The sequence below is a fragment of the Typopeltis vanoorti genome, chromosome 2, assembly GCF_054136105.1.
Source record: "Typopeltis vanoorti isolate ZY-2024b chromosome 2, IOZ_Tvanoo_1.0, whole genome shotgun sequence".
NCBI classification, from domain to species: Eukaryota; Metazoa; Arthropoda; class Arachnida; order Uropygi; family Thelyphonidae; genus Typopeltis; species Typopeltis vanoorti.
Window position 1 is genome coordinate 102,584,691 of NC_143550.1, and position 12,039 is coordinate 102,596,729.

General features: G+C 34.5%; 1 protein-coding gene across 1 annotated transcript in view; it reads right to left on the minus strand.

Moving 5' to 3' along the window:
- The window catches only part of SrpRalpha (signal recognition particle receptor alpha), a 149,809-nt gene that overhangs the window by 23,052 nt on the left and 114,718 nt on the right, over positions 1 to 12,039 (minus strand). The window contains exon 10 of the mRNA XM_090412420.1: positions 4,853 to 5,066. Coding sequence (XP_090268546.1) covers positions 4,853 to 5,066 — 214 coding nt within the window. The remainder of the gene's footprint in view (positions 1 to 4,852; positions 5,067 to 12,039) is intronic.

Below are 12,039 nucleotides of genomic sequence, written 5' to 3' on the forward strand. Positions count from 1 at the left end.
ACAAATGCCAGAAGTATCAGAAATAAGGGAGACGAAATGGTTTCACTGATTGAGTTTATTTCCCAAAATCATTGCAATAAGTGAAACATGGTTGAATAAAGATGATATTCTAGTGGGAATAGAAATGGAATGATACATTATTTTTCGCAAGGATAAAAAGGTCAGGAAGAGAGGGGGAAAGTGCTGCTGATGATAGCAGGAGAATTATGTCCACATAAGATAGACATGAAAGAGGGAAATAGCAGAATAGTTATGAGGCAGTGTGGTGTAACGTGGAGGTTCATAGGAAGACTTATTTAATTAGATGTTGCTGTAGGTCCAGAAATGTGGAGGATAGTGATGAAGAAGTGTATAAACATCTTGGATTAGTGAACAAAGGAAGAGTAATTATTATGGATAATTTTAATTATGGCAGTATAGATTGGAATGAAGAGATAGCATTTGGGAATAAGGAAAATGAATTTCTCGAGTTCTTGAGAGATAACTATCTCAGGGAGCACATAAAGGAGGGCAAGTGAGGATCAAGAGTTTTAGACCTGATCGTTTCATCAGAGGATGCAACGGTGAGTGGGGTTTCAGATTTTCCTCCAATTGGTGCTCATAAAGGATCACCTGGATTGTGGTGATAACCATATGCAGACTTTTGTAAGGAAAGGATATATGTGGAATTATAAGGCTGGTGATTATGAAAAGCATAGGAGATAGCTTGGAGCTATAGCATAGAATGAGGAGGTAATCTGTAAGTAAATGCTGCTTGGGAATTGACAAAGAAATACTTAACAGCATCAATATGTGAATGTATTCCAAAGACCAAAAGGCTGAATAAGGTAGGTGTAAAATGGATGAAGGCACTTTGGAAGCAGTACAAAATGAATAATGGTAATAATCAGTTACATGAAGAGTATAAAGAACAAGCCAGGAGAGTGACTCAGTAAGGAAAACAAAAGTGCAGTATGAGCAGAAATTGGCAAGCCAGGCAAACAAAAACCCTAGAGTTTTTTAAATATGTGGCAAATAGAAGGAAGAATGATCATGTTAAGATGATGTTAATGGATGAAAATGGTAGAATGGTAACTGCTGCATAAAACATTGTTGAGGTATTCAGTGATCAATTTATAAAGGTGTTTCATCCTGATCAGGGTGGAATCATGAGGACCTTAAGTGTAGGGGGACATAGGAGAGGATGGCTTAATTGTGAGTAAACAGGAGGTATTTGAAGAAATAAATACCTTGATGTCCAAAAGATGATAGGATTTGATGACACATCACCACACATCTTAAAGGAATGTTCCAGGAAATTGGCAGTAGAATTGGTATGCCTATTTAATGTCTTAAAACATGATAAGAGTGGAAGAAGGGTAAAATTGTTCCACTACATAAAGGTGTTAAGGCTGTAGCTTCAAATTATAGGCCACACCACAACTGGGGTACTGGAGAGACCGGTAAGAATTAGAATACAGAAAAGGATTGATAACAGCAGTATTTTCTGTGGTTATCAGTATGGGTTTGTTAAAGGGAGATCATGTAGGAAGTTTTCGGTATTGAAACTACATCATAATATAAATAAGGGGTTTAATAAAAATAAGCAATTAGATGTCTTTGATAACTTCAAATGTTAAATATAATTGATAAACCAGAACACAAATAGTAAATTCGTTACTATATGCAGGTTGGAACATTGCTAGTTGTTGCTATCATCTTATGTGGTATCACAAGTGCTATATCCTAGGCAGTTAAAATTTAATGAAAACAGACCATACTTGATGAAAAATTAAGCCTTGAGTTTTATTGCATTGTGTATGGATCCTAAGAATTTGCGAGGCTTCTTTTAATTTTCTTGCAAAACAGTTACAATCAATATATGACATTTTCTTTGTTGTCAGAGTATTTGATGGCCAGTAGTGGTTGTGTGGAAAGCCAGGCCTGATTCATGCTCTCGTCTTTTTTTCGACATCTTTTACATGTTCAGATATGAGGATCTCTCCCGACCTTCCTGTCTGGCCTACATAATAAATGACAGAAGACCAATGAATCTCATAGATGCCTGGTTTTTTCATGGAGTGATGTGGAAGTTTTGGTGAATGTATGAATCTTGATATTTTTTGTAAAGGTAAAAAACTACTTTATGTTGTACTCACAGAACAAGTACAAAGCTTATACTGTCAAAAGGAAGAAATGACTCTCTGGAATGACTGATGTCACTGAAAATATTACACGTAGAAAGAAATGAAGAATTCAAAACATTTTTATGCTGCCTTACTCTTTCATTCATTTCTAGAGGGTTTTTTTTTTTCAAAAACCTCCAAACATTGTTACCTTTATGATATATCATCTACGTTTATCCTAAAGCCTGCTATGACATGTTTAGCTATTCTGCTTTAATTTTACAATATCTGGAGGAAAAAAAATCCCTTATAAGTGTTTTTCAGTTGAAAAACACTCATAAGGGGTTTTCAAATGAATGAGAGTTTGCCTGTATCACTTGGAGGTGAGAAGTATATTTTTGTCCTGGAAATTTGGGGTTTTCATTCCACGAGACAGAAAAACACATGAAATTAACAGCTACATCCAATTAATAACTAACAGGCTTTAGGTTAAACGTAATAAATGGGTTTCCATGGAGCAAGTTAGTTGGCCATGACAGGCCACTGAGCCTAACATGTTGAGGAAGATAGGGATGAGATCTTCTCAGTTCTGCTCAGTTTGGGATTGTTTAGTAAACTAACTTTTCATTGTTCACCCTAGTTTCTCAACAACAACAAAAACGGGGTCTTGTTTAACTAAGCAACCTTCCAGCCAGTATCACATTTGATTATGTAACACAAACAGATTTCAATATTTGATTATGTTATACCATCATATAGATAGAACACAGGCAACAAAAATCCATTGCATGCTCATACTGGCACATGTACAAATTATTCTGAAACACACATGGAATTCAGAGCATCCCAAAAAAATTTTAAACTTCAAACATCACTCCAGAAATCTACCTTGAGTCATGACCTGTACAGGCCTGCTCTCTCTCTGTAGACATGTTGTGATGTCACACCATTCACAGTAAACAGCTACAGAGATTTATTTGAAGTCAGAGTGGTGAGATGTACCAATGAAATTGTGACAAATCTGTGTGATTAAATCTCTTGAATAATGTCAAGGTATAAGTCTGATGTAAAGTATCTGTCATCAATGATGTGCAGTAACAGAAGTCTCACTGATATTAAAGACTTATTTTCCTTTAATTTTGATATAATATAAGATGTTTTTTCATTTCATATTAAATTTGTACTATAAGCTAAAAGTTACTTTTTAAAAATAAAAAAAAAAAGGATTTTATTTTAATACTTTAAAGCATCTTTGAAATATCTTTTATTTCATTCTTTTATTTTGTTACACTTTTGTCAAGTAAAATGCACATGAGAAAAATAATGATGTACTGTGCAAAATTCTGAAACGCAATGGTAGTTTTTTTAAAAGATTTAACCAATTTTGTTAGGCTCACTTAAAAAGATTAGCCATCCTTGTTTCAAATATTTGATTATGTTATACACCATCATCCATCATTTTCTGGATAATGTGAACCAACAAAAAAAAAAAAAGACTGTTTTGCTAAGTCCTAAATTAAGTCAGTATCAGTTCAATATTGTCTTTTTTTTTTCTTTTCTTTTTCTTTTTTTTTTTTTTGAGAAAAAGATTATGAGCCATATTGATGAAACTGTACTGCAAGAAATTGAGAAGATAGCAGAGTGAGGATGAATATAGTGGAAGTCAGGGCCACGTGGCAAAGACAAAAGATTACTATATTGTAGGGAATATTAATCATGATCACATATGGATAGTGAACTTTTTTTTTCCCCCTCATTCCTTACTTAATATTATCTTGATAAGGTAATAATACTGAGAATGTTGGCTATAAAGAAAGACTGAGGGAATGTGAATTTTCTGGTAATTATGAAGAAAATGAAAGGGGGAGAGGTGATATTACAGAGGCAAAGGGATAGATTCATCTCCCTCCCATCACATATGGCCAATTTTAATACAAAATAAAAAAATTTGGATCAAAAAGATTTTGAAAATTTTAGCAGAAGGACAGTAAATAAGAGGCTTTATTAGATGGAAGCAAAAGCAAGTCATCGATTTTTCTCATGTAAAGTGATGAGAAAGATGTATTGTAACAAGGAATGGTAAATATATTGCAAGTGAATGAATTTAAAAATACATTCCCAATAAATTATCCATCACACACACACACACACACACACACACACACACACACACACACACACACACACACACACACACAAATAAATACAACATAACAAAGCCAAACCAAAATTTGCAATGCAATGTTGAATCCTATATGACACATGACAATATGCATGTGCCATAATGTACAAATATTAAAAGCAGAAATCTTCACACACAAATAAAATATATTATAGCACTACACTCATTCACATCATTAATGAAGAAAAAATATCCAATTTTAAAAAAAATGAAATTTTCTTTGGACTCCCTGGAGGTGTCACATAATAATATTAAATTTAGAAAGAAAATTTATTTTTTTAAAAAAATTAATAATAATTATATTTTTATTATGCACGTTCAAACTTGCTCAATAATATGGATAGTACTTTTTAACTTTTGTACATTTTATTAAAAACAAAACATTCTATAGAGTTGCAAATAAAATGTCCTAGTTTATAAAGAAAGTAATAACCAAGTTTCTATATTAAAAAATAAATTAGGATATTTATATTTCACATGGTATGTACAATATTTTTTATTTTTTTTTAATTTTGATCCATTTCATCAAATTTCATAAATGCACTTATCAAATTCAATGTATTACCATAACCAATAGCTTCCATGGCAATGCCAGCAGCATCTTTTCCATAACCTTTCTCATACAACTGAACCATCTGACGATTTCCGTGGTGTTCTGGGGGATGTAATGCATTTAAATGACGAGTATGAGTTCGCAGCTGCTCCACTGCACCAGCTCGAAAAGTATCACATGCAGCAATCAGTACACGAAAATCATTCTCAATTAACCAAAATGCAATCTGAAAATGGATCAGAACATGAAGCAAATTAAAATATAGCATTAATTATATGCATTATGTATCAGAGCAGTTAATAAAAGCCTTATGTTTCTAACATCTAAAATAGAAATTATTTTTGCTATTGTACTATTTTTAATAAAATAATATCCACAAGGAAATGTAATATGCATTATGGGATACTAGGACAATTTGATGTGAAGTCATCTACCTCCATAAACAAACAAGTAGCCTATGTGACGTTACTTCATGTGCATATTTTTAGGTAAAGGGGGGGGCAAAAAATTTGATAAGTATATTTATTTTATAATGAAGCAAAGAAACTTGCTACAATTATCTATCAATCAGAGAATTTCATAATATGGTGATACACTATTTTCCTACTTATATATGGAAACAACTTCTACCACTGATTAGACTTTGATCAAGGTTGAATTTTTAATGAAGTGTTGGTTTCTGGCTTAATCAAATTTATGCTCTTCTCTTATAAAGAGAGTAATTTACATTAAACATCTTGACATCAGATTATAATTCATTCTTACTTAAATTTTATTGTATGGAAAAAAACAGATTAGTTACCCATGGAAACCTCTGCCAGATTTCCAAATGATCTTTTTAAAGTGAGAGATTTTCAAACTCTCACTTTAAAATTTTAACCTGGGAGTTTGAAAAACTCCCAGGTTACCTGTCATATGATACATACTCAAAATTCAAAGATGCAGTAAAACAGAACATGACTGGTGAAAGGAATGTGCTATCCTCAAAAACAAAAAAAAAGTTAAGACATGTATTCATAGCAAACAGACACAAACCATACAGATTACTTGTAACTCTCATTATATGTGGGAGCAGGGGGGGGGGTTGCAGTCTTGAGAACCCGCATTCTCTGACAATATTAATTCTATTGTATAGGAATTAAGATGGCGCAGCTAAACAAATAAATTTTCTTAGTTCAGAAAAAGAGTTGACTTCAGATTTTCAGCCAGGGAGAATTTGGCTCTACCTTGGGGCAATCTCTTTGCCTAAAAGATTTACACACGAGCTCGATTAAAAGTGAGGCCACAGAAAGGTTGGGAACTTTGATAGATAGCTGTAACTAAGGGATTGAGAAGTTAGGGAAGAAACAAAACTAAAATAACCCAATGAGCAAGCAAATTTAGAATAAATAAAATTTAAAAGAAGAAAGAAAGGAAATATTACACCATGTTGTCCCTCAAGGGAGTCTGAGTAGTGGTATTCAGGGAGGAGGAAGGGGCACTGTCAAGGTCATGTCATGGTATTGAGACTGTTTTTTCTCTATATGGAAATTATATCCAAGAGAGTGTCTCTCACTGCATGTCCCCACTATATTTTTCCAGCTAATCACAATTAAACTTACAAGCAGGAAGGTTGCTACAAACAATGATAGTAACACTATGACACAAATGAATCTCCTTCATAAACCAATCCCATCAAAAAAGTCACATCATCAACAGAGAACACATGAACCAAGTCAGAATCTCTGCACTAAAAACTCACTTTCACGTCCACTTTACGAACATCTGTGGCATTGATACAAACATAAATGATGTTGTTCACCAGCACTTGCAGTCTTCCAAGATCACACATCCTATTCCTGACAGAAACCAAGAAAACGTCTAGTGTCCACATCCAGTGCCCAAACTACACACTTCAGGATTCTTTTTGCCACAAGAGTGGCACTTGTGGCTGTGTGAAAACTGACATAGGCTGCCAGAGAATGACTAATTTAGAATCCCCTGCTTTTGACATTCTCTGACTCTCAAGGTTTCCTTGCCCCATTTAGTAACATTCATTTGTTGCTTTTACTGGTCTCCAAACAATAATAACATTCTGACCTCTTAACATTTCTTTCCATGAAACTCTACCATCTACAATCCAGCTAAACAAACAGTGAGCTCATTTTCCTGGGCAACCTCAACATCCACAAATCCAACTAGCTCCCCCTATTCCAGCACTAAGTTGATACATTCATGCCAGACTGTCACACACACACATTGTGAATCAGACAAAAAAACTCACTTGACCATATATTATGTCCCTTCTGCATCAGGCAGGTGCATTTTTTTTTTCTTCAAAGTTTTCAATATATATAGTATACTACTTTCAACAATCAATAAAAAAAAATAGTTTTTCCAGTTGGTTATAAATTAAAGATGCCTGTTTCTATTCTTGTTTAATCCTTTAGCAAAGTGTAAACAAACAAAGTTAGTGCATGAAGTATCTTCATGACTAGGCTACTTGTATACAGAGGCTAATGACTTTGCATTAATTGCCTTATTATTCCATACTGCCAAGTACACATCCTTTTAACTATGTATAATAATACTATGTATTACTGGAAGAGCCACTGCCCAACCCAGTTTCAACCTATTGAGAAACTGGTCTGGGTAGTCTGGCACAAGAGAATCAAAAGATGACAATGATTCAAGTCGAGTACTCCAGTAAGAAGTTAAAAATTACAATTATAATGACAATTATGATCCAAATCAATCTACTGTAACTTCAGTTCACCGTTGAATATTATCAATCCACCATTTTCATTTGCCAGAAGTATTCAACAGGGCACACTGACCAAATTTAAAGCACTAAATACATACATAAGATCAAATGAGGAATATAGTTTCCTCTTATGGTGCTGAAAGTCACCTAAGAAATTCAGGTTATTAGCAAAAAACAGGAATTATGAACTGAATTCAACTAATTTGGTTATGCAGGTTTTTTTTTTTTTTTTTTAGTTACTTGTTTTAGGCTTCCCTGAGAATTTCTGCACAGTCAACTAGAGAGTACATTGTCTATGCTTCTCTGAGAAAATCAGTCCAGCAGGACTAAAATGAAAGAGGCAGAGTGTAAGAGAGAGGGAAACCAACTTCCTTTAGACCCTTCTACAAATGCCATTCAACTATAAAGAAAGGATGGAAGTTTTTTCACTTGGCTATGCTACCAATTATATATTTGGTTTAATCCTTTATCCAAGTGTAAGCAAACAAAGTTTGCACCTGAAGTGTTTTCAGGACTGGGGCAACTCGTGGCAAAGGGGGTGAAACTTCTCATCACTTTTTTTTTATACAATGAAACCTGTAGTGAATTCATCACTAAAAAACACATGTACTAACCACAGCGATAAGTTTTAATATGTAAATATTTCATCCCAAGTATCTTGGGACAGTAATTCAAACAATGCTAGGAATAACATACAGTTAGGGCACATGATTACAATAGAATCTCAATATGCATGCAGTAACGTGTTGTAGAAATAAATTAAAATATAACTGAACAAAAAAAAATAACATATATAAAGAGACTATTTTACACAATTTTGAATGACAATTTCCTATACTTTAGGAATAGTAAGAACGTCGTTGCGGTTTAAATTTGGTCTGTGTAGTAGGGCTTCGGCACTTTCTTTCTTCAGCACGTTCATGTTTATATAAAGATCTATGTAAAAGTTTCGACTTTTCCCAATAGATCCTATGGTTTGTGTTTTCAACTCTGTGTTGAGAGAGACCAGATTTCTGCGGTTTGAAAAGACGAATGTGGTCTTTGTTCCAAGATGCGTTTCTGAACAGATCTACCTGTCTGTCCAAAGTAAGACAAATTGCAAGAGCATGGGATCTGCCGTTTATGAGATCCCATGCTCCTGCAGTTTGTCTTACTTTGGACAGACAGGTAGATCTGTTCAGAAACGCATTTTGGAACATCAAGACCACATTCGTCTTTTCAAACCGCAGAAATCTGGTCTCTCTCAACATGGAGTTGAAAATCCAAAACATAGGATCCATTGGGAAAAGTCAAAACTTTTACATAGATCTTTATATAAACATGAACGTGCTGAAGAAAGAAAGTGCCGAAGCCCTACTACACAGACCAAATTTAAACCGCAAAGACGTTCTTACTATTCCTAAAGTATGGGAAATTGTCATACAAAATTGTGTAAAATAGTCTCTTTATATATGTTATTTTTTAATTTTTTTTTTGTTCAGTTATATTTTAATTTATTTCTATAACACGTTACTGCATGCATATTGAGATTCCATTGTAATCATGTGCCCTAACTGTATGTTATTCCTAGTATTGTTTGAATTACTGTACTGAGGATGTCCCAAGATACTTGGGATGAAATATTTACATATTAAAACTTATCACTGTGGTTAGTACAAATGTTTTTTTAGTGATTCTCATCACTTGCCTTAAAAAACTCCCATCAACTATCTCTCTCACTAATCCAGAGAATTTTAATAAGGTGTGACACCTTTTGGCAACTCTATATGGAAATATGACTTATCCATTACTTCCACCTTAGTATCACCACCTCTGGGTCTGGCTTCCACTGATGAGACCTCAATAAAGATTAAAACCGGTCTGGGTAGTGACCCTTCCCTTAATGCATAGAATTATACATGTCTGCGAGGAGATGTGCTTTGCATTATGGGATGCTAAGGCAAGTGATAAGAAGTTATACCACCTTTGCCACAAGTTGCCCCAGTCCTGAAAATACTTCGGATGCAAACTTTGTTTGCTTACACTTGGATAAAGGATTAAACCAAATATATAATTGGTAAAAGGAAAGGAGTTACAAGGCAGGGCAAGCTTTCTCTACAAATTGCATTGTTCAACAAACTTTGTAATACAATTGCTTTTTTACAATGCTTCAGCCCCAATTTCACAGACGGACTAAAATGCAACTACTGGAAGAGAAATTAGGATGATATGGCAATGTCATTTTAAGGATCGGTTAAACAAAGATTTAACCATAGTGATATAAACTGGTATATAGTGATATACTAATAAATGTGAAGAAACAGAGTTCCAGATGAGAAGGCATAATTATAAAAGGATGTTTTATTTAGTTCGTGACTTAAAGCACAAGTTCAAGCGTAAATTGAATGTCATCAAAGACAGAAATGGATCATTACTAACAGAAGAGTTGGAAATCAAAAATAGATGGAAAGAATACTGTGAGGAACTGTACAGCAGAGTGGATAAAGAAAATGTGGAGTCCTCCCATCAAGAAAATTTTGATTTGGAACCTCCTCCACTTAGGCATGAAGTTGAAAGAGTAGTTAAGCAGCTCAATAGCAATAAGGCTCCAGGTGCAGATGAAATCCCAGCAGAGTTAATTAAGGCCACAGGAGATGGAGGGATAAGAGTGTTTCATAGATTGATTACAAGGATATGGGAGACAGGATCATGGCCTAGAGACTGGAAGAAGTCAGTTTTCATACCACTACACAAGAAAGGTGATATGAAGGCATGCAAGAATTATAGAACTATTAGTTTGATATCTCATGCAAGCAAAATTTTATTAAAGATCATGCTAAATAGGATTGAGGCCAAAGTTGAGGCAGAGATGCCCGAGGAACAAGCAGGTTTTGGAAAGGTAGGGCACCAGAGATCAGATCCTTTGCCTTAGACAGATCATAGAAAAATATAAAGAATTCAGACTCCCTCTAGTAATGTGTTTCTTAGACTACTCTAAAGCTTTTGACTGTGTTGAGCATGTGAAACTGTGGGAAGTAATGAAAAGAATGGGTTTTCCTCAACACACTATCAGGTTGATAACCAACTTGTATAAGGAGTAAGAAGCCACAGTAAGAACAGGTGTTGGATTGACTGACTGGCTTCAAGTTGGAAAAGGAGTTAGACAAGGATGTTTACTTTCTCCTCACTTGTTTTGTATATATGCAGAGGACATCATGCGTAAAGCATTGGATGAGCTCAGGACAGGAATTACGATAGGAGGTAGATTTATCAGTAATCTGAGGTACGCTGATGATACAGTACTCCTTTGTAATGACATGGAAGAACTAGGACTAATTCTTGACAAAGTTAACAAGATCAGTAATAACAGAGGACTTCAAACTCAAATCTAGCAAGTACAAAGATCATGGTTCTCAAAGGAAAAACAAACAGAGAAGCTCTTGAGAAACAAATGTATCTTAATGGAGAAAGAATTGAGGAAGTCAGCAAGTTTGAGTACCTGGGATCCATTATTAATGTGAAGAATTGCTGTTCAGAAGATGTCAGAAAAAGGTTGGGAATGGCTAAAACAACAGTCAGAGACCTGTCTAAAATCTGGAAGGATGGATCTATCTCCATGGGAACAAAGTTGAGGATTTTGGATGCAGTTGTTTTTCCAACAGCAACTTATGGATGCGAGACTTGGAACCTAAAGAAGTCAGATAAGAAACGGATATCTGCTTTTGAGATGTGATGTTACAGAAGGCTGTTGAGGATATCATACACTGAAAGGCGTACAAATGATTTGGTGTTAGAAAAGATTAGTAGAACTTTAAGGCTCCTTAAGGATATTGACAGAAGAAAGTTAAAATATTTTATACACATAGAAAGGATGGAAGGAGGACTTCTCAGAACAGTAATAGAAGGTAAAGTTCCTGGAAAAAGAGGCAGAGGTAGACCATCAATGAGATGGATGGATGGCGTGTGTAGAGTGACTGATCTGCAGAGAGTTGAGGCTGCCAGAAAAGCAAACAACAGGACTACATGGCGAGGCCAGGTGTGGAACATCACCGAGCATCGGAGTGACCATACGGCATCTGTAGATGCCCAGTGAACACAGATAGACAGACATATAAACTGGTTTGCTTAAGGTGATACTGTCCCAATACAGATCATAACAGTACATATAGTAATAATTACTTAATAGAAAAACAGCATAAAAAGGTGTATACAAACAAACAAATGTAAACAAATGTATAAAAGCAAGTACAAAGAAGTTTGTAAAACACAGATAAAACTAAACCAAGTATTAAAAGCTTATGTAGAATAATTACATTCTATAAATAAAAATAATATATGTAATATTGTACATAATTCATATACAGTGATTAATACTGATGTTTTAAAAAAATTTAAAAACCAAAAAAAAAACGAAAAATCTGCCTGAGTGTATAGGGCTTAGATGGATTATGACTAAAATAGTGACTGCACTCACTGA